At 44.2% G+C, this 24,161-nt stretch overlaps 1 protein-coding gene across 2 annotated transcripts in view; it reads left to right on the top strand.

Moving 5' to 3' along the window:
- LOC110505077 (inactive serine/threonine-protein kinase ULK4) overlaps positions 1-24,161 on the top strand; it is a 217,682-nt gene that overhangs the window by 64,532 nt on the left and 128,989 nt on the right. For both annotated transcript variants that reach the window (XM_090221805.1, XM_090221794.1), the window contains exons 25-30: positions 6,478-6,534; positions 6,612-6,663; positions 6,775-6,869; positions 11,115-11,166; positions 11,474-11,627; positions 13,083-13,175. In XM_090221805.1, the coding sequence (XP_090077931.1) occupies positions 6,478-6,534; positions 6,612-6,663; positions 6,775-6,869; positions 11,115-11,166; positions 11,474-11,627; positions 13,083-13,175 (503 nt within the window). The remainder of the gene's footprint in view (positions 1-6,477; positions 6,535-6,611; positions 6,664-6,774; positions 6,870-11,114; positions 11,167-11,473; positions 11,628-13,082; positions 13,176-24,161) is intronic.

The following is a 24,161-nucleotide window of genomic DNA, read 5'->3' as shown; positions in this document are numbered from 1 at the left end:
CTAGCCGTGATATATGGCCAATATACCACAGATAAGGGCTGTTCTTATCCACTACGCATCGCGGAGTACAGCCTGGACACAGCCCTTAGCCGTGATATATGGCCAATATACCACAGCTAAGGGCTGTTCTTATCCACTACGCATCGCGGAGTACAGCCTGGACACAGCCCCTAGCCGTGATATATGGCCAATATACCACAGATAAGGGCTGTTCTTATCCACTACGCATCGCGGAGTACAGCCTGGACACAGCCCTTAGCCGTGATATATGGCCAATATACCACAGCTAAGGGCTGTTCTTATCCACTACGCATCGCGGAGTACAGCCTGGACACAGCCCCTAGCCGTGATATATGGCCAATATACCACAGCTAAGGGCTGTTCTTATCCACGACGCATCGCGGAGTACAGCCTGGACACAGCCCCTAGCCGTGATATATGGCCAATATACCACAGCTAAGGGCTGTTCTTATCCACTACGCATCGCGGAGTACAGCCTGGACACAGCCCCTAGCCGTGATATATGGCCAATATACCACAGATAAGGGCTGTTCTTATCCACTACGCATCGCGGAGTACAGCCTGGACACAGCCCCTAGCCGTGATATATGGCCAATATACCACAGATAAGGGCTGTTCTTATCCACTACGCATCGCGGAGTACAGCCTGGACACAGCCCCTAGCCGTGATATATGGCCAATATACCACAGCTAAGGGCTGTTCTTATCCACTACGCATCGCGGAGTACAGCCTGGACACAGCCCCTAGCCGTGATATATGGCCAATATACCACAGATAAGGGCTGTTCTTATCCACTACGCATCGCGGAGTACAGCCTGGACACAGCCCTTAGCCGTGATATATGGCCAATATACCACAGCTAAGGGCTGTTCTTATCCACTATGCATCGCGGAGTACAGCCTGGACACAGCCCCTAGCCGTGATATTGGCCAATATACCACAGCTAAGGGCTGTTCTTATCCACGACGCATCGCGGAGTACAGCCTGGACACAGCCCCTAGCCGTGATATATGGCCAATATACCACAGATAAGGGCTGTTCTTATCCACTACGCATCGCGGAGTACAGCCTGGACACAGCCCTTAGCCGTGATATATGGCCAATATACCACAGCTAAGGGCTGTTCTTATCCACTACGCATCGCGGAGTACAGCCTGGACACAGCCCCTAGCCGTGATATATGGCCAATATACCACAGATAAGGGCTGTTCTTATCCACTACGCATCGCGGAGTACAGCCTGGACACAGCCCTTAGCCGTGATATATGGCCAATATACCACAGCTAAGGGCTGTTCTTATCCACTACGCATCGCGGAGTACAGCCTGGACACAGCCCCTAGCCGTGATATATGGCCAATATACCACAGCTAAGGGCTGTTCTTATCCACGACGCATCGCGGAGTACAGCCTGGACACAGCCGTTAGCCGTGGTATATTGGCCATATACCACAAACCCCAGAGGTGCATTACTGCTATTATAAACTGGTTACCAATGTAAGTAGAGCAGTAAAAGTACATGTTTTGTCATACCTGTGGTATACGGTCTGATATACAGGGTAGCCTAGTGGTTAGAGCGTTGGACTAGTAACCGAAAAATCCCGAGCTGACAAGGTATAAATCTGTCATTCTGCCCCTGAACAAGGCAGTTAACCCACTGTTCCTAGGCCGTCATTGAAAATAAGAATTTGTTCTTAACTGACTTGCCTAGTTAAATAAAGGTAAAAAAATATATATATATATATATATATATATATATATATATATATATATATATCATAGCTGTCAGCCAATCGGCATTCAGGGCTCGAACCACCAGGTTTATAATTGAACTTATGTAACGGTATTTGAATGTTTGGTTTGTTAAATGTGAGACGCCGTGTGTAACGTCCATTTTTATAGTTTACTTCGCTACTTGAGTCATCTCTCTCTCCATGCAGCTTTCCACACAGACCTAGCCCCGCCCCCTGTCACAGCTAGTTTGTATTTTCTTAGCAAATTGGGCCTAAATTGTGTTAGCCTCTAATCCTAATCGCTCTTTAGCTGGCTAGCTAGCTAATAAATGTACTGAATCAGAGCAAACGTAATTAGCTATACAGCCTGATAATACCAGTGATGGTTTAGACCTAAATCAGCATGTTGTCTAAATCAGAGAAATATGCGAAGCATGAATATGTTAGCTACATGAAGTAGCTAAGAGAAAACATTAAATGTAGCCAAAGATTATATTGTCCCTTCGGAAACACTTATCAACACTTTGGTTCCTACCCTGTCACAATAACTCCTCCATGGCACTTTCATTCATTGTCACATCAAACAACACTGTATTATTATATTCTAGCTCTATAATTAGAATAATCATGATATTTCCATGATTCCAACGGTTCACCCAACCTTTTTTGCTCTAACTTGCAAGCCAAATCACAATTGGAACATTTGATTAAAAATAAGGCCTAGATTGTTTGCCCATATTGTTCAGCCCTACAGTACGTGGCAGTGTGGAAATGATCTCAAATGAGCCCAGGAAATGCAGAAATGGATGAAAATGCTGAATAAAACAATTAGAATGGAGAAAGACCCATTGAAATCACAAAACAGCACTCCGTTCAGCCCCCCCTTCTGAACCAACACTTTCATCTCCAGATGAATGCACTAACTGTAAGTCACTCTGGATAAGTGCTTCTGCTAATTGACTCAAATGTAAAACTGTTCAAATAAAGCACATTTACAACTTCTATTATTGAAAACCATAAAATACATTCATACCGTCCAATTTTTTAAAATGACCATGAGTGGGTGTGTGTGTGTGTGTGTGTGTGTGTGTGTGTGTGTGTGTGTGTGTACAGATCAAGTACGGTACATGCATGTGCGTGATTGTGAAATGAGATCACTTGTTTAATGAGATGGAACCTCAGTCAGGTAGAATGGATTCACAAGCTAATGGATCAGGAGAGGTCAAGATCTCTGACACTATAGCATCTCTCCATCATAAAACATACAGCACACTGCCTAGAGGCTTCAACTGATGCTTATTGATACATTTCTGAAACCCTTCTGCTCATTTGTGTCCACTCCCACCACCTAGAGCCAATGAATCAGGGGGTTAGCTTTAAGAGCTGTGAGTCTCTCTCCTCATCCAAACCAACAGAGATCTTAATCAACTTTATCACAGGCAGAATAGAGCAGGGAACTGTGCCAGAGACCACGGCTCATCTGAGCACTGCTGCAGCTAATTGGATTAGAATGCTGCAGTCGAACAGTCACACACACACACACACACACACACGCACACACACGCACGCACGCACACACGCGCGCACACACACACACACACACACACACACGCACGCACGCACGCACGCACGCACACACACACACACAAGCACGCGCTAACACCCACACACACACACACACACACGCACGCACACACACACGCACGCACACACACAAGCACGCGCTAACACCCACACACACACACACACACACACAAGCACACGCTAACACCCACACACACCCACACACACACACACACACACACACACACACACACACACACACACGCATCAAGTACTGTGTGCAGTGAGCGTCAATAACCTTGATACGTAATTGAAGTGGCTTGGTTTTAACACCCAGTATCTGAGCTCTTTGGAGAGGTGAAACTAATGTGGTTGTTTACCACTATGCTTCTGGTTCACTTGGATACCTGTCGGCTGGCCAACACTGAGAGGGTGTCAAATAAACCTGGTTAACAAGGAGAAGTTGAAATGTTCACACCCCACCTACTGTACATCTGACGTCAAAGTGTGTTTTCTGTGTTACTGTGGCAAAACAGATTTAGATGATCCAAATCGTAGCTGATGCACTATTTAAGTTTACATTTAGGCTAAACTTTTAATAATCTATTCCAAAGCCATGATTACTAATACATAATATACCCAGAGATGGCACATAAACGACTAGAAAATGCATTAAAGGTTGTTATTTTCATCCCACTCTGCCTCACAGACAGATTATTGTCAGTTGCCAATAGACATGGTGGGGAAATTGGATTTAGTGATGACTGTCTCAATTGAGCAGAAATGATTAATATGACTAAATCTTAGCGAGAGAGATGCTTGTCAACAAGCAGCCTGCTGGATGAAACCATGCAGTGATTAAATATTGCTTTCCCCTGCCATTCTTCATGGAGACTAGACAACACCACCACAGTGTTGAGCCGTCTCATTAGAAAAGTAATAACTTGTCACTCTCATAGACCCCCCCACTGCCATTTAACAAGGTAACACATTTAATAGTCAGTTAAATGGGGTTAGTGTGCTATTTATCTGTGATGTGACAGATAGCTGTCCCTAATAGCGGTGGTCCTTGCCATGCGTGTGTAATAACATGATGATATTAAAACTAACTAGCTGGGCTCTGATGTGAGTCTGGTCTTACTGATGGTATTAAAACTAACTGTAGCTGGGCTCTGATGTGAGTCTGGTCTTACTGATGGTATTAAAACTAACTGTAACTGGGCTCTGATGTGAGTCTGGTCTTACTGATGATATTAAAACTAACTGTAGCTGGGCTCTGATGTGAGTCAGTTTTAATACCATCAGTAAGACCAGACTCACATCAGAGCCCAGCTACAGTTAGTTTTAATACCATCAGTAAGACCAGACTCACATCAGAGCCCAGCTACAGTTAGTTTTAATATGATCAGTAAGACCAGACTCACATCAGAGCCCAGCTACAGTTAGTTTTAATACCATCAGTAAGACCAGACTCACATCAGAGCCCAGCTACAGTTAGTTTTAATACCATCAGTAAGACCAGACTCACATCAGAGCCCAGCTACAGTTAGTTTTAATACCATCAGTAAGACCAGACTCACATCAGAGCCCAGCTACAGTTAGTTTTAATACCATCAGTAAGACCAGACTCACATCAGAGCCCAGCTACAGTTAGTTTTAATATCATCAGTAAGACCAGACTCACATCAGAGCCCAGCTAGTTAGTTTTAATACTATCAGTAAGACCAGACTCACATCAGAGCCCAGCTACAGTTAGTTTTAATATCATCAGTAAGACCAGACTCACATCAGAGCCCAGCTACAGTTAGTTTTAATACCATCAGTAAGACCAGACTCACATCAGAGCCCAGCTACAGTTTGGTCTTACTGATGGTATTAAAACTAACTGTAGCTGGGCTCTGATGTGAGTCTGGTCTTACTGATCATATTAAAACTAACTGTAGCTGGGCTCTGATGTGAGTCTGGTCTTACTGATGGTATTAAAACTAACTGTAGCTGGGCTCTGATGTGAGTCTGGTCTTACTGATGGTATTAAAACTAACTGTAGCTGGGCTCTGATGTGAGTCTGGTCTTACTGATGGTATTAAAACTAACTAGCTGGGCTCTGATGTGAGTCTGGTCTTACTGATCATATTAAAACTAACTGTAGCTGGACTCTGATGTGAGTCTGGTCTTACTGATGGTATTAAAACTAACTGTAGCTGGGCTCTGATGTGAGTCTGGTCTTACTGATGATATTAAAACTAACTACCTGGGCTCTGATGTGAGTCTGGTCTTACTGATGGTATTAAAACTAACTGTAGCTGGGCTCTGATGTGAGTCTGGTCTTACTGATGGTATTAAAACTAACTGTAGCTGGGCTCTGATGTGAGTCTGGTCTTACTGATGATATTAAAACTAACTGTAGCTGGGCTCTGATGTGAGTCTGGTCTTACTGATCATATTAAAACTAACTGTAGCTGGGCTCTGATGTGAGTCTGGTCTTACTGATGGTATTAAAACTAACTGTAGCTGGGCTCTGATGTGAGTCTGGTCTTACTGATGGTATTAAAACTAACTGTAGCTGGGCTCTGATGTGAGTCTGGTCTTACTGATGGTATTAAAACTAACTAGCTGGGCTCTGATGTGAGTCTGGTCTTACTGATGGTATTAAAACTAACTGTAGCTGGGCTCTGATGTGAGTCGGGACTGATGCTCTGGTTTACATTTATGTGTCATACACTTTACTACAGGCCACGTCTGCCCTGGAGCTCTTTATCAATACATGTGTGGAGCAGTCCTTTAATGTTGTTTGGAGTGTTTGTTTTAGTGGATGCACTCTCTCTCCTGTCTGTGTGTGTGTGTGTGTGTGTGTGTGTGTGTGTGTGTGTGTGTGTGTACTGCTGGACCTGGTGAGAAAGAGAAAACGATGCTCTACTGTGGGCTGACAGCTCAGTGGGGCTTTACGAAGCCTCTGCTTACAGGAGCAGAGAAAGTTGGCAGGGAATTAAGAGTTAGAGAGGAGAGACTGAGAGGCTGAGGTCAGAGAGAGAGAGACAGAACTTACTGTAGCACAGTGTCATATCTATCTCCTTTTCCCCCTCTCTCTTTTGCTCTGTCTCTCTCTCTCTCTCTCTTTTGCTCTCTCTCTCTCGCTCTCTCTCTCTCTCTCTGTTTTTTAGATATTCAGGCCACAGGTTGTGACTGAGGAGTTTCTCTTCAAATTTGGAGCACTGCTGGTAAGTCATTGAGACAGTGATGTGTAGTGGTATTGTCCCATGGCCTTCTGCACCCCTTATTTCTGATGTTCTTCCAGAGTCACATAACATCTATTGATGCCAGTGAGACCAGTTTGGGCAGTGCAATAGGTGAGTGAATGTCAGCTTGCTTTATCACTGGTTATTAGTAATACAGGTTTCATCTGGACAACTGGCCCATAAAGCCCAGACTGTTGGTGTAACCTGCTGCTTGATTCCCAGGACAAGCAGGTTCAGAGGAGCTGATCAGGAACACTCTGTCAGCTGTGGAGGCCATCACCCAGCACCCAGCCCTGCTGACGCCCCATCACTGTCCTGTGAGTAGGGTCCTAGTCCCTAACCTCTTATCCCCTAGCCCCTTAGCCCCTAGTCCCTAACCTCCTAGTCTCTGGCCCCTTAGCCCCTAACCTCTTAGCCCCTAACCCCTTAGACCCCTAGTCCCTGGCCCCTTAGCCTCAAACCCTTAGCACCTAACCTCTTAGCCCCTAGTCCCTAACCCCTTAGCCCCTAACCCCCCTGGCCCCTTAGCCCCAACCCCTTAGCCTCTAACCTCTTAGACCTAGCCACTAACCCTCTAGCCCCTAATCCCCTGACCCCTTAGCCCCTGACCCCTTAGCCCCTAACCTCTTAGCCCCTAGTCCCTTAGCTCCTAAACCCCTGGCCCCTTAGCCCCAAACCCTTAGCACCTAACCTCTTAGCCCCTAGTCCCTAACCCCTTAGCCCCTAACCCCCCTGGCCCCTTAGCCCCAACCACTTAGCCCCTAACCTCTTAGACCTAGCCACTAACCCTCTAGCCCCTAATCCCCTGACCCCTTAGCCCCTGACCCCTTAGCCCCTGACCCCTTAGCCCCTAACCGCTTAGCCCCTAGCCTCTTAGCCACTAGCCTCTTAGCCACTATCCCCCAACTCCTTCGCTCCTAACCCCTTACCCCCTAGTCCCTAACCTCTTAGCCCCTAGTCCCTAACCCCTTAGACCCTTTAGCCCCTAACCCCCCTGGCCGCTTAGCCCCAACCCCTTAGCCCCTAACCTCTTAGACCTAGCCACTAACCCTCTAGCCCCAACCCCCTGACCCCTTAGACCCCTTAGCCCCTAACCCCCCTGGCCCCTTAGTCCCTAACCCCTTAGACCCCTTAGCCTCTAACCTCTTAGACCTAGCCACTAACCCTCTAGCCCCTAACCCCCTGGCCCCTTAGCCCCAACCCCTTAGACCCTAACCTCTTAGCCCCTAACCTCTTAGACCTAGCCACTAACCCTCTAGCCCCTAACCCCCTGACCCCTTAGCCCCTAGTCCCTAACCTCTTAGCCCCTAACCTCTTAGCTTCTTAGCCTCTCTTCCCTAACCTCTTAGCCCCTATCCCCCAACTCCTTCGCTCCTAACCCCTTAGCCCCTAGTCCCTAACCTCTTAGCCCCTATCCCCTAACCACTAGCCCTAACCCCCTAGCACAACAGTCTCTTTTCACCCTCTAGGCTTTATTAACGCCCCATCACTGTACTGTGAGTCTGGCCCTGTGGTCTGCAAGGAGCCTGCAGTAACAGCGGCTCCCTAAGCCCTAGGCACTACAGCCTGCAGCAACACTGGCCTCGTCCAGTGTTGACCCCTAATCCACTCAGATGTCCACTCAGATCTACATAAGTGTCGAGGGGCTAAGGACTAGTGGTTAGGGGTTGTCTACCAGCCCTGTACTTCCCTCCCCAACACAGGGCCCTGGCATGGGGGGTTGACTTGGAGTAGTCATGTATGGTGTTGGAGAGAGACTGTCAGGCCAGCAGACCATCAGTTGTGCTGTCTCAGGAGCTCCAGCAGAGTGCATCTGGGCCTTGGTCTGGTCTGAGGAGACTGTGGAATGAATATTGACCTACAGGAAGGAGCTGGGCTGAGTCCTAAATGGAGCGCTATTCCCTATATACTATTGGCCATGGTCAAAAGTACTGCACTATAAAGAGGATAGGGTGCCATTTGGGACGCTGGCAGGAAGTAATGAGTTGAAGAGGCTTGATGGTCCTGTGAAGAAGAAGAGCAGCTCCTCTCATACTGAGTAACATGAGAAGAAACTTGAATTACATGTCTGACACTAGTCATTAGATTCCGCTGAGTGTTGTCTGTCAGCAGTGCATGAGTACACACACAGTTTAATGTTTCCTTTTGTTCCCGAGTGGCGCAGTGGTCTAAGGCACTGTATCTCAGTGCAAGAGGCGTCACTACAGTCCCTGGTTCGAATCCAGGCTGCATCACATCCGGCTGGGATTTGGAGTCCCATAGGGCGGCGCACAATTGTCCCAGTGTCGTGAGGGTTTGGCCGGGGTAGGGAGTCATTGTAAATAAGAATTTGTTCTTTACTGACTTGCCTAGTTAAATAAAGGTTAAGTAAATTGTTGGAACAAGCTCTCTGCAGAGGTGAAACACAGCAATATCGGATCTAGTCATCTGTTTTTAGTTGTATCTATTTATACTCTTGACTGGCTGTTGCCTGATAGAAAAGCCCATTCTGAGTCAGACAGACACTTAAAACCCTTTGCACGGTGGAGGGAGAATATGTGCTGAATATAATGGGAAGCACAACAGTCTCTTTTGATGGATATATTCTAATAAACAACAAAGGTGCTCAATGGATCCATCCCAAATGGCACCCCAATCCCCTTATACAGTAGTGCACTGCTTTTGTCCAGGGCGCATAGACCTCTGGTCGAGGGTAGTGCACTATATAGGGAATTAGGCTGCCATTTGGGACACATGCATCGAGACACAGTACATTCTTTATACCCACCTCAGGCTTCTTATTCTAATGTTGTCTCCTGTTTAGATTACATCCTCGTTGAATGTTTACTGTTGTTTCTACGGAAATCGTCCTCATCATAATAGACTAGAACAGAACAGAGCGTTTACTGTTGTTTCTACGGAAATCGTCCTCATCATAATAGACTAGAACAGAACAGAGCGTTTACTGTTTTTTCTATGGAAATCGTCCTCATCATAATAGATTAGAGCAGAACAGAGCGTTTACTGTTGTTTCTATGGAAATCGTCCTCATCATAATAGACTAGAGCAGAACAGAGCGTTTACTGTTGTTTCTATGGAAATCGTCCTCATCATAATAGACTAGAACAGAACAGAGCGTTTACTGTTTTTTCTATGGAAATCGTCCTCATCATAATAGACTAGAACAGAACAGAGCGTTTACTGTTGTTTCTATGGAAATCGTCCTCATCATAATAGACTAGAACAGAACAGAGCGTTTACTGTTGTTTCTATGGAAATCGTCCTCATCATAATAGACTAGAACAGAACAGAGCGTTTACTGTTGTTTCTATGCAAGGACAGGAGCAACATCATATTCACATAGAGATGGGGAGTGCTCACATCAGGTGTTTATGATGGAAGGACAGGAGCAACATCATATTCACATAGAGATTGGGAGTGCTCACATCAGGTGTTTATGATGGAAGGACAGGAGCAACATCATATTCACATAGAGATTGGGAGTGCTCACATCAGGTGTTTATGATGGAAGGACAGGAGCAACATCATATTCACATAGAGATTGGGAGTGCTCACATCAGGTGTTTATGATGGAAGGACAGGAGCAACATCATATTCACATAGAGATTGGGAGTGCTCACATCAGGTGTTTATGATGGAAGGACAGGAGCAACATCATATTCACATAGAGATTGGGAGTGCTCACATCAGGTGTTTATGATGGAAGGACAGGAGCAACATCATATTCACATAGAGATTGGGAGTGCTCACATCAGGTGTTTATGATGGAAGGACAGGAGCAACATCATATTCACATAGAGATTGGGAGTGCTCACATCAGGTGTTTATGATGGAAGGACAGGATCAACATCATATTCACATAGAGATTGGGAGTGCTCACATCAGGTGTTTATGATGGAAGGACAGGAGCAACATCATATTCACATAGAGATTGGGAGTGCTCACATCAGGTGTTTATGATGGAAGGACAGGAGCAACATCATATTCACATAGAGATGGGGAGTGCTCACATCAGGTGTTTATATGAAAGGACAGGAGCAACATCATATTCACATAGAGATGGGGAGTGCTCACATCAGGTGTTTATGATGGAAGGACAGGAGCAACATCATATTCACATAGAGATTGGGAGTGCTCACATCAGGTGTTTATGATGGAAGGACAGGAGCAACATCATATTCACATAGAGATGGGGAGTGCTCACATCAGGTGTTTATGATGGAAGGACAGGAGCAACATCATATTCACATAGAGATTGGGAGTGCTCACATCAGGTGTTTATGATGGAAGGACAGGAGCAACATCATATTCACATAGAGATGGGGAGTGCTCATTTCATTGCTCCTCGCTTTAATAGACGACATGTTTCAAAGAAAAGACATCATTTCTACATTTGCATGTGATGAATAAATGACTTGTTGGAGATGTATAACAGGAGTCAAATGGAAATACTGTCTTATATTAGGTTTAGGTGTTGTTTATTTGACGTTTGTTTTATTTATTTGTTTTATTTTATGTTTGTTGTTTATTTTATGTATAAATATGTATTTTATCTCTTCAAGGTTGTTGATTGCATTCTTCCTCCACTGACTTCTCTTGCCTTCAGTAAAAATGGTAAGGAAACGTCTGGGTCATGTGCTCTCCATGCTTAACATCTAAGTACATAGATAGGCAGTCTGGAACGTGCCCATTCTCCAATGTTCCCTATCTAGCATGGCACACAGCAAGGCCCTTGGTCTAAAGTTAACCACATTTGCATGTGCTTGGTATTGTAGTAAATGTTTTGATTTGTATGTAAGGTAACTATCAGCTTTCTCACTGCAGAGGGTCTGCATGGATCAATAATGCTGTGTGTGTGTGTGTGTGTGTGTGTGTGTGTGTGTGTGTGTGTGTGTGTTACATGCTCTGTTTTGTGTTGTAGTGGAGTGGCGTATCGTCAGCTTGCGTGTTCTGTCAGAGATCACACTGCTGCTGCTGAGCCAAGAGGCCGTGGAGGAGGGAGAGAGGAGAGAGAGAGAGTGCAACTCTTCAACTGGCAGACTACTGACTCTCATTACAGAAGCCCTTCTTCCACAGTGAGTATGCTCTCTCCTGCATCTCTCTATCTCTCTCTCCTCTACCCTCTCTATCACTCTGCTCTTCTCTACATTTTCCCTCTCTCCTCCCCCCTCTTATCTCCCCTACCCTCTCTCCCTGCTCTCTCGCTCCGCTCTCCCCTATCCTCTCCCCCCTCTCTCTTATCTCCCCTACACTTTCTTTCATCTCTCCTCACCTCTCCCCACTCTCTCTCTGCTCTCCTCTACCCTCTCTCTCCGCTCTCTCCCTATCTCTCTCTGCTCTCCATTACCCCTCTCTCTCTATCTCTCTCTGCTCTCCTTTACCCCTCTCTCTCTGCTCTCCTCTACCCTCTCTCTCTACTCTCCTCTACTTTCACTCCAATCTCTCTCTACTCTCCTCTTCCCTCTCTCTCTACTCTCCTCTACTTTCACTCCTCTCTCTCTCTACTCTCCTCTACCCTCTCTCCTCTCTCTCTCTACTCTCCTCTCTCTCTCCTCTCCTCTACCCTCTCTCTCTACTCTCCTCTACTTTCACTCCTCTCTCTCTCTCTCTACTCTCCTCTACCCTCTCTCCTCTCTCTCTCTCTACTCTTCTTTCTCTCTCTCTCTACTCTTCTTTCTCTCTCTCTCTACTCTCCTCTACCCTCTCTTTCTACTCTCCTCTACCCTCTCTCTCTCTACTTGCCTCTACCTTCTCTCTCTACTCTCCTCTACCCTCTCTCTCTCCTCTCCTCCACCCTCTCTCTCGCCTCTCCTCTACCCTCTCTCTCTACTCTACCCTCTCGCTCTCTACTCTCCTCTACCCTCTCTCCTCTCCTCTCCTCTACCCTCTCTCTCCTCTCTCTCTACTCTCCTCTACCCTATCTCTCTCTCTCTACTCTCCTCTCTCTCTCTTTCCCCTCTCTCTACTCTCCTCTCTCTCTCTCTCTACTCTCCTCTCTCTCTCTACTCTCCTCTTTCTCCTCTCCTCTCTCTCTACTCTCCTCTCCTCTACCCTCTCCCTTTGTGCCTCCCTGTCTTCAGCTGCTTCTGCAGACTTCTCAACTTTAGCTCATTTAAAAGCTCTGATGACATGGATTAATTAATGACCAGAAACTGAGAGCCAGTCCAGCTCCACTGTTCATCTGGGCCTGGGTGTGTGGAGTGCAGTCAAAGTAGTGAACCTTCTTGTTTTGTTAACTTTAGTTGGCCAGTTCCCTAGTGTATAAATAAACATTTGAAATAAACGTTTTAGATTTATTGAATTTATTTATGTTTTTTTCATTAGTTATTTAGATTTATTGAATTCAATATTTAAACCAGTCCCCATATGTGTTGGCCAGTTCTCTGCAGAGGATTTCTCGATAGTTAGTAAAACATCTATACACCGATCAACAAGCTGTTGAACTAACTAGACCCTAAACCTCTCTGTAGGGGACTACCGTAATAGCTATCCATATAAAGTGTGACTAATGCCTCTCCTATGTTGTACAGGTATGAATCTCTCCTGTTGGAGCCAGACCCAATCCCAGTCTACGCTCTCAAGCTGCTGGTGGCCCTCACAGAACACAGCAGCCCCGTCAACAGGTAAAACCTTCTAAACCAGCCTCCTGAGTGGCGCAGCGGTCTAAGTCACTGCTTCGCAGTGCTTGAGGTGTCATTACAGACCCTGGTTCAATCCCAGGCTGTGTCACAGCCGACTGTGACCGGGAGACCCATGAGGCGGCGCATTATCGGCCCAGCGTCGTCCTGGTTAAGGGAAGGGTTTGGCCGGCCCGGGATTTCATTGTCGCATCGCGTTCTAGCGATTCCTTGTCTTTGAGCACCAGCTGGACGGTGTTTCCTCCGAAACATTGGTGCGACTGGCTTCCGGGTTAAGTGAGCAGTGTGTCAAGAAGCAGTGCTGCTTGGCAGGGTCGTGTTTTGGAGGACGCACGGCTCTCTAGGGGAGTTGCAGTGATGGGACAAGACTGGAACTACCAATTTGGATATCACGATATTGGGGAGAACAAGGGGTAAAATAAAATAAATAACTTCTAAACCAGGGATCATCAACTAGATTCAGCCGTGGGCCGTTTTGTTTCTGGAGGATGGTCTGGAGGATGGTCTGGAGGATGGTCTGGAGGATGGTCTGGAGGATGGTCTGGAGGTCTGGAGGATGGTCGGGGGTCTGGAACATAATTACTAATCATTTGTAGACTGCAAACTGACCACAAGAAGCACAGATATAATATTAAACTAAACATAATAATTTAAAACCTTGTTTACGTTTGTATATAATCACGTCTCTACTATGTGTGGGAATACTTGGAAATAGATTTCAAAATCAAAATTACTTGGAGCTGATTTCCTGGTGTTTTCACAGTCTTTTATGTCCAACCATGGAACATATATATATATATTTCCTGGTGTTTTCACAGTCTTTTATATCCAACCATGGAACATATATATATATTTCCTGGTGTTTTCACAGTCTTTTATGTCCAACCATGGAACATATATATATATATTTCCTGGTGTTTTCACAGTCTTTTATCTCCAACCATGGAACATATATATATATATTTCCTGGTGTTTTCACAGTCTTTTATGTCCAACCATGGAACATATATATATATATTTCCTGGTGTTTTCACAGTCTTTTATGTCCAACCATGGAACATATATATATATATTTCCTGGTGTTTTCACAGTCTTTTATGTCCAACCATGGAACATATATATATATATTTCCTGGTGTTTTCACAGTCTTTTATCTCCAACCATGGAACATATATATATATTTCCTGGTGTTTTCACAGTCTTTTATGTCCAACCATGGAACATATATATATATTTCCTGGTGTTTTCACAGTCTTTTATGTCCAACCATGGAACATATATATATATATTTCCTGGTGTTTTTACAGTCTTTTATGTCCAACCATGGAACATATATATATATTTCCTGGTGTTTTCACAGTCTTTTATATCCAACCATGGAACATATATATATATTTCCTGGTGTTTTCACAGTCTTTTATCTCCAACCATGGAACATATATATATATTTCCTGGTGTTTTCACAGTCTTTTATGTCCAACCATGGAACATATATATATATATTTCCTGGTGTTTTCACAGTCTTTTATCTCCAACCATGGAACATATATATATATTTCCTGGTGTTTTCACAGTCTTTTATGTCCAACCATGGAACATATATATATATTTCCTGGTGTTTTCACAGTCTTTTATGTCCAACCATGGAACATATATATATATATTTCCTGGTGTTTTTACAGTCTTTTATGTCCAACCATGGAACATATATATATATTTCCTGGTGTTTTCACAGTCTTTTATATCCAACCATGGAACATATATATATATTTCCTGGTGTTTTCACAGTCTTTTATGTCCAACCATGGAACATATATATATATATATTTCCTGGTGTTTTTACAGTCTTTTATGTCCAACCATGGAACATATATATATATATATTTCCTGGTGTTTTCACAGTCTTTTATGTCCAACCATGGAACATATATATATATTTTGTGCTCAGAACATTTTAGTTGCCAAATAAAAGCATTCGGCCCGCGGGTTGCCAGCTGGGGAACCCTGTTCTAAACCATCTCCAGATAGACAGACTAGGACTCTAACCAACACAGTGTCATCTTGATGAAAACCAGAGAGTCTAACCAACACAATGTCATCTTGATGAAAACCAGAGAGTCTAACCAACACAGTGTCATCTTGATGAAAACCAGAGAGTCTAACCAACACAGTGTCATCTTGAAGAAAACCAGAGAGTCTAACCAACACAATGTCATCTTGATGAAAACCAGAGAGTCTAACCAACACAGTGTCATCTTGAAGAAAACCAGAGAGTCTAACCAACACAATGTCATCTTGAAGAAAACCAGAGAGTCTAACCAACACAATGTCATCTTGAAGAAAACCAGAGACTCTAACCAACACAGTGTCATCTTGAAGAAAACCAGAGAGTCTAACCAACACAATGTCATCTTGAAGAAAACCAGAGAGTCTAACCAACACAGTGTCATCTTGAAGAAAACCAGAGAGTCTAACCAACACAGTGTCATCTTGATGAAAACCAGAGAGTCTAACCAACACAGTGTCATCTTGATGAAAACCAGAGAGTCTAACCAACACAATGTCATCTTGAAGAAAACCAAAGAGTCTAACCAACACAATGTCATCTTGATGTTGCGATGGGGTTGCTATGGCATCTGTTATTACCCAGAGTTTATGGAGGTGAGTTGCGATGGGATTGCTATGGCATCTGTTATTGTCTACCCAGAGTTTATGGAAGTGAGTTGCGATGGGGTTGCTGTGGCATCTGTTATTGTCTACCCAGAGTTTATGGAGGTGAGTTGCAATGGGGTTGCTATGGCATCTGTTATTGTCTACCCAGAGTTTATGGAGGTGAGTTGCGATGGGGTTGCTATGGCATCTGTTATTATCTACCTACAGTTTATGGAGGTGAGTTGCGATGGGGTTGCTATGGCATCTGTTATTATCTACCTACAGTTTATGGAGGTGAGTTGCAATGGGGTTGCTATGGCATCTGTTATTGTCTACCCAGAGTTTATGGAGGTGAGTTGCGATGGGGTTGCTATAGCATCTGTTATTATCTACCTACAGTTTATGGAGGTGAGTTGCGATGGGGTTGCTATGGCATCTGTTATTATCTACCTACAGTTTATGGAGGTGAGTTGCGATGGGGTTGCTATGGCATCTGTTATTATCTACCTAGAGTTTATGGAGGTGAGTTGCGATGGGGTTGCTATGGCATCTGTTATTATCTACCTAGAGTTTATGGAGGTGAGTTGCGATGGGGTTGCTATGGCATCTGTTATTATCTACCTAGAGTTTATGGAGGTGAGTTGCGATGGGGTTGCTATGGCATCTGTTATTATCTACCTAGAGTTTATGGAGGTGAGTTGCGATGGGGTTGCTATGGCATCTGTTGTACACAACGCAACCTGAAGAGACAACACAGCATCTTGATTAACACTTGCATTTTTTTTCTGGTGTTGAATATTAAGTTAAGAAATTATTTCTGGGGGTTAAGAAATTATCAAATAAAAAAAGTGAATTGATCTCTCTCTTCTGTCTTTTTCTTTCTGTCTCTCTCCTCTCTCTCTGTTTCTCTCTCTCAATTCAATTTCAATTTAAGGGTCTTTATTGGCATGGGAAACATATGTTTACATTGCCAAAGCAAGTGAAATAGACAAGAAACAAAAGTGAAATAAACAATAAAAACCTTACAGTAAACATCACACTCACAAAAGTTCCAACAGAATAAAGCCATTTCAAATGTCATTATGTCTATATAAAGTGTTGTAATGATGTACAAATAATTAGTACAAAAGGGGAAATAAATTAACATAAATATGGGTTGTATTTACAATGGTGTTTGTTCTTCACTGGTTGCCCTTTTCTTGTGGCAACAGGTCACACATCTTGCTGTTGTGATGGCACACTGTGGTACATTAAGTAGGTAAAAAGTCTCTCTCTCCTTCCCTCCCTTAAAGCTGTAAACCATAAGCTGGTTTTGGACACATCAGATCATTCATGTAATTATTACTACCAGAGAAAACAAAATCACGAAGTCAATAATTGTATTGTTTATCAGCAGCCTAATACATAGTTTAATATGCTTGACCTTTTCGCAGCATCAGCATGTTGAGGGGTGTTCCAGAGTTGTGGCCTCATGTAGGGAGCAGTGTGGAGCTCAGGCCCAACACTGCACTGTTTCCCTAATAACACACTGTAGATCCCCCTCCTCCCTCTGTAGCTGCCTGCCTGCAGGGCACAAACTCACAGTGCATGGCACATCTAGAATTCAGCTCACACCACGTTTCCTTGGCTTGCCAGGGCCGTTCCACCCCTCCTCCGTTCAGTTATCTGAATCATAGGGGAAAGTAGAGCATAAATAAGAGCAAACTTAAACTAATTTTAGAGAAATACTCACATAGAGACATTATTTAATTGCAGAAGTTGATGCATAAGCACACAGACACGAGGCATTGGCTTGTCCTTATTGAAAGAAAGCTACACTGGTAATGTGATGTTAAAGAGATTCTCAGAGGTAGGTCTTCCCTGATATGCTGCAACAGTAACACACTCACACACGCAAACACGGTCGTACGCAAGGTCACACACGCGCGCACACTCACACACACTGGGCTGAAGGAGAGGAAACCGTTCCCTGGGAAAGGAAAGTCATCGATTGATTGATGATTGGGTGTGTCCAAATAGGACCAGCCTACAGGAGAGGTGTGATGTCACCGCCATGTCGCTGCTGTTCAGGGGAGAACAGTGGAGCTGATAGAAGGAGAACAGGAGAACAGAACAGGGGGGTTAACAGCTCCCGGGGGAGTTTTAAAGGAGTCTTTCACCAGCTGGTGGCAACACACACCTCAGCAGTATGTCTGTCATCCTGCTCAATGGCTTTCAGATCACACTGGACCTGGAGCACAAAGAGGAAGACGTAATGTCACTTTTCAAAAGGAAATCTGAGAATGTCCTTAACCAACCCGTCCACTCCCACCCTCTTTGAAGACTGTCTGGATCTCAAATGGAACTCTATTCCCTATATAGGGCACTATGTTTGAACAGGACCCATAGGGCTCTAGTCAAAAGTAGTGCTCTATGTAGGGAAAAGGGTGACATTTGGGATGTACAGTATGTTGTAGGTTGCTATAGCTAGCTAGCTGCTGCAGTTGTATGAGATTCCTGCATAGTGTTTAGTATTAACCATGGATATTCCAGTGTTCATCAGAGAGCCAGACTGTCCTCTAACCTAATGGCAGGCAGCAGGCAGGCAGACAGGCCCTTTGTGTGCTTGGGATTAGTAAGGAGTATTGATCTGTTACAGAGGAAAGGTCAGACTAAGCCTAAGTTAGGGACTGCGCTGCTTAGCAGAGGTGGGAACGTGATGTTACTGAACGATGCAGAAGAAGTCGTTAGAATGAATAAGATTTCACTCTGCTGTGTAATAAACTGTGAACACCACCACTGCACCATAGTAAGGCGATAGCAGTCTGTATACGAAGTAAGGTATTATGTGGGTTTACCAATGAATAAAGGTGTGCAGGATGTTGAAATAGTTGAAGAGCAGTAGATGCCAGGCTGGTCTGGTGATGGTAGTATACTGTATCTAAAGCATGTTGCCATTGTCTCCCTGATAGTTCCTCAAGCCCTCTCATCTGGGTGATCCTCATGAAACAAGGGTACTCTGTTCCCTACATAGTGCACTACTATGGACCAGGGGCATTTGGGAGCCGCTGTCTGTGATGAATTGAGAGCTGGTTTCTCTGTGTTTCTGTGCTGCCTGCCTGGTCGTTGAGAAGGTGATGATGGACACCAGCTGGGTGCGCTTACATAGTTTTATCTTCGATCTCCAACACATCCCAGACTGACTGCCATTTCTGTCAAGGCTCTGAACACAAGCCAGCCCCCACACCTCCCTCTGTCTATCTATCTGGCACTGAGAGAGCCAACTGAACTATTCAAATTGATGTCAGCAATCTGCTACACACTCCTGTTGGTTGTATTTCCCTTGTCTGAGACGAGCTATTACATTTACAATGAGAAATTAAATTGCATTTACCACTGCTTGATAAAGTCCTAAAATAGTGCAGAGCTCTCTCCTTGATGGGTTCTGGCTTAAATTAGATTGCAAATTGGGACTTTAACAGGGCTTCATACAAGTATGTCTTTCCCCCTCATTATCAGGTTTGATACAGAGTTCAAACTTTCCAATTATCTGAACCTTTGGCCGTTGTTGCCTTTGTGTGGGCTCAGTCAGTCTGCCTAGCTGTGCCCGCTTTAGCAAGTGAAGCAAAACCAGTTCTATCTGCCGGAATGCTTTTACACCCTGATTAGCAGGAATTTGAAAAATGCTTTTATCCCAGCGGAAGTCAGCCTCACAGCTACAGGAAGCCGGCATGCTACCGCTAATAAAAACCTGATCCTTTCTAATGAGCAGGTTAACGGAGGTTACACGCTGACTACATCAAGGCTACGCTCATTGTGGTATTATTATTTGATTTGACTGGAGTCGTGCTGATATCGTGCTATTGGTCAACGCGGTACCGTTGCCTGGTAGTCTGTGCATACACAATGAGTGATTGGTCAGTTGGATGAACAGACATGGGTGTTGTTTTGAATGTGTCGCAAATGGCAGCCTTTCGTGCAATACTTCGGACCAGAGGCCTATGAGCCCTGTTCAAACGTAGTGCACTCTAAAAGGCACAGGGTGCCATTTTGGTCACAGCCATTGTGTTAAAAGCCTGGGATCCCCAGGTGTCCTCTCCTCCCTCCTTTCCTCTCCTCTGTCTGCCACCTGTGCTGCCTGCATGGAGACCTCTGCTCCTCTCTGCTGATTGGAGTGGACAGCAGAGTTGAGTGCGGTCAGAGGAATAGAGCAAAACCTCATCCCTGACTGTGTGTGTTCGTGGGTCTGTTCGTCTGTGCTTTCGTATGTTTTTGTGTGTGCGTTCGTGTGTGTGTAATCAGCTCTGACAGCTGGTGTGTGTAAATGAGGAATGGGAGTGTTACCTCGTACTATCAGTGTCACTGGCCGGTCTGAAGAGCTGGCTGGGCTTGAGCTGTGTTGGTTTGACATGGCTCAGTGGCAGGCAGCAGCTCTGTTCATTCAGCCTCAGCTTCTCCCTCTGACAGGCAGCAGAGATGACCTGCAGGACTGTCTGTGTCACACTCTCTGACAGTCAGGGGAGCCATGTGGAGCAAAGTGGATGGGAACAGTGCACAGTTAAGGATAGAGGCTGCCTCACAATGCTTCCAGAGTGAGGTTGGAAGATGTTTTACTGGCACTAATGTCCACTATTACTGTACACTCCACATTTCAGACTTTAAATGATTACATCACTACTACTATACAGTGCCTTCAGAAAGTATTCATACCTCTTGACTTCTCTCACATTTTGTGTTACAGCCGGAATTAAAAATGTATCACAATACCCCATAATTACAAAGTGCAAAGACAGAATTTGTTCTTAACGGACTTGCCTACTTAAATAAAGGTTAAAAATCTAAAATCTATATAAACATGTTTTTAGACATTTTAGCAAATGTATGGCAAATGAAATACAGATATCTAATTTACATAAGTATTCACACCCCAGAGTCAATACTGTGTAGAAGCACCTTTGGTGGCGATTACAGTTTAATTCTTCGTTGCAGATTTTCTCAAGCTCTGTTAAGTTAGATGGGGAGTTGCGGTGACCAGCAATCTTCAAGTCTTTCCACAGATTTTCAATGTAATTCAAGTCTGGGCTTTGGCTGGGCCACTCAAGGACTTTCACATTATAGTTCTGAAGCCATTCCAGTGTTGCTTTGGCTGTATGCTTGAGGTCCTGTTGGAACGTACATCTTTGCACCCAGTCTAAGGTCTTTTGCACTTTGAAGTGGGTTCTCATCAAGGATTTGCCTGTATTTTGTTCCCTCTGTCCTTACCAGTCTCTCAGTCCCTGCCGCTGAAAAGCATCCTCATAGCATGATGCTGCCACCATGCTACACGGTAGGGATGGTGTTAGACGGGTGATGAACTGTGCATGATTTTCTCCATACATATCGCTTTGCATTCAGGCAAAAGAGTTACATTTTTGTCTCATCAGACCATAGAATATTTTGTCTTATGAGTCATGTGCCCTTTTGCAGAATCCAGGTGTGCTGTCATGTGCCTTTTTCTTAGGAGTGGCTTCTGTCTGGCCACTCTCCCATAATGCCCAGATTCTGGCAGGTTCTCCCGTCTCAGGCAAGGAACTCTGTTGTTCTGTCAGAGTGGTCATTGGGTTCTTGGTCACCTCCCTGATCAAGGTCCTTCTTGCCCTGTTGTTTGGTTGGACGGCCAGCTCTAGGCAGGATCTGCGTAGTTCCAGCTTTTTTTCCATCTCCCAATGATGGAGACCACTGTGTTCTTGGAAACTTAACACTCTAGAAATTGTTTCATACCCTTACAGATATATGCCTCATCACAATTCTCTCTCGGAGACAGTTCCTTGGCATAGTTTCTTCACTGTCAACAGTAGGACCTTGTATAGACAGGTGTGTTTCTTTCTAAATCATGGCCACAGGTGGACTCCAATCAGGTTGTAGTGGCATCTCAAGGATGATCAAAGGAAACTGGATGCACCGGAGCTCAGTTTGGAGTGTCATAGCAAAGGGGTGTGAATAGTTATGGAAATGAGATATTTCTGTATTTCATTTACAATACCATTCGTCTGTACCTTTCAAAAAACATGTTTTCACTTTGTCATTATGGGGTATTGTGTAGATAGGTGAGAAAAAAATATATATTTAAAGGAATAATCCGCCCCCAGAAATAAAATCATGATACTCCTGTCAATTTGGTGAAAGCCTATGTTCTATCGCTGGGTAAAATAACAGATGTCCCCGTGATTTAACTTCTATCTGGTCCGTCTTTGAAAATCAGGAAATTGTGTAGGAGTGCATCTTAACGACATCATTCTCGTCATAGGGGTTACCACACTATCAGATTTCATAACGCTTTTAAAACAATGACCTCTTCTCCAGATCGCCAAATCAGCCAATAGAACACATACATACATCCATATCCTCATGACAAAGTAGAGATTTTGCTTAGATGTACCCAATCTAAACAGTGTAGCAAATTATTAAACTTCAAGTACCATGTTGCAATGCCCCCTGTGTGTGGGGGAAGCAGAGATATTACAGAAAGGAGGAGATAGGAATCCCACAGGGCAATGAATGGAGAAACGCCCCACCCAACTGACTGTCGGTGAGAGTGCAGTTTGTTTAGCCGATTTTACAGCTAGTTAGCTACTTCACATGCTGATATTGATGTTGGTATTGTTGTGCGTAGCTATGTTTTACAGCTAGCTAGCTACTTCACATGCTGATATTGATGTTGGTATTGTTGTGCGTAGCTATGTTTTACAGCTAGCTAGCTACTTCACATGCTGATATTGATGTTGGTATTGTTGTGCATAGCTATGTTTTACAGCTAGCTAGCTACTTCACATGCTGATATTGATGTTGGTATTGTTGTGCGTAGCTATGTTTTACAGCTAGCTAGCTACTTCACATGCTGATATTGATGTTGGTATTGTTGTGCGTAGCTATGTTTTCTAGCTAGCTAACTAACTGGCCGGCCAGCCAGCCCAGAGAGAGAGAGCATTGCATTGAGGGTTTTGTAGTAGACTTGAGCTACAACAGATTTCCAAAAACAATTTTCACATGTTTCTACCAACCTTGTTATAATGACCAAATTATTATAACTTGTTCCAAAGAAAATATTGAAATATGAGTGTCATTTAACACTATTTAACACGTAATCTTATGAATTAGTGGTTTGGGCTGGATTATCCCTTTAATCCATGTTGAGTTCAGGCTGTAACACAACAACATGTGAAATAAGTCCAGGGGTGAGAATACTTCCTGAAGGCTCTGTGTACCTAATCTTAAAGCTAGAATCCTTCATGGAGACAATAACAAAGTGGTCACCAGCCTGTTTTGGGAAAAAGCTGAGGGATGGTCCTGGAGAAATATAACCAGACTTAAATTCATAGACAGAGCTATGGATGCAAGGACTGACCATCCATGATATCACAATTATAGATTTCATCATTTCTTGAGGTTTATACGGTAATTATTAACATTTGCATTGTTTAAAACATAGAGAGAGAGAGAGAGAGAGAGAGAGAGAGAGAGAGAGAGAGAGAGAGAGAGAGAGAGAGAGAGAGAGAGAGAGAGAGAGAGAGAGAGAGAGAGAGAGAGAGAGAGAGAGAGAGAGAGAGAGAGAGAGAGAGAGAGAGAGAGAGAGAGAGAGAGAGAGAGAGAGAGAGAGAGAGAGAGAGAGAGAGAGAGAGACTGGGAAAGAGAGAGAGAGAGAGAGAGAGACTGGGAAAGAGAGAGACTGACTGGGAAAGAGAGAGAGAGAGAGAGAGACTGACTGGGAAAGAGAGAGAGAGAGCGAGAGCTTTTTAATATAAAAATCCAAATCCCTCCCAGGCAGCTGCTGGAGGATCTGTGGTAGTAGACCGACTGTGTTAAATGTCATCCACACATTGTGCCATTATTAAGGAAGCGTGACAGGTTGAATCAGAGCTGTACTCAGGCACACTCTCAACTTCATCAGATTGTAAATAAGATCAGAAGGTTGTCTGCAGCCGTGGAGAATGTGGGCAGAGCGGATCTTATTATTTTGCCCTCCAGCCTAGCTGGGCAAATGCCACTTCATCCACGCAATCTGCGTCTACATGAAAATTAGAGTTTTTTTCCCCCCCTAACGTTAAGGACAGTCTAGATTCTGTATGGCACAGAGATGTATTGAAGTTGAGAAATGAGTTGTACTGTACATGCATACTGTGTGATGCATTAGTTGTCATTAGCCCAAAACTTGTGTAGGATCGTGTTTAGAGAGCCATTGCTTTGACCCAGATAGTATCCACTGCTGTTGACATGGTTTCAGTTCAGTTATTCCTTCTCTATAATAAGTCTTCAACAGGCCTGTATCAGTATTACTGGCTGCCTTGACAGGAACGGATTTCG

Source organism: Oncorhynchus mykiss, chromosome 3 (assembly GCF_057628025.1).
Source record: "Oncorhynchus mykiss isolate SJ-2025 chromosome 3, ASM5762802v1, whole genome shotgun sequence".
Taxonomy (NCBI): domain Eukaryota; kingdom Metazoa; phylum Chordata; class Actinopteri; order Salmoniformes; family Salmonidae; genus Oncorhynchus; species Oncorhynchus mykiss.
The sequence above is the reverse complement of the archived record's forward strand: the minus strand, read 5'-3'. Positions and strand labels throughout refer to the sequence as shown.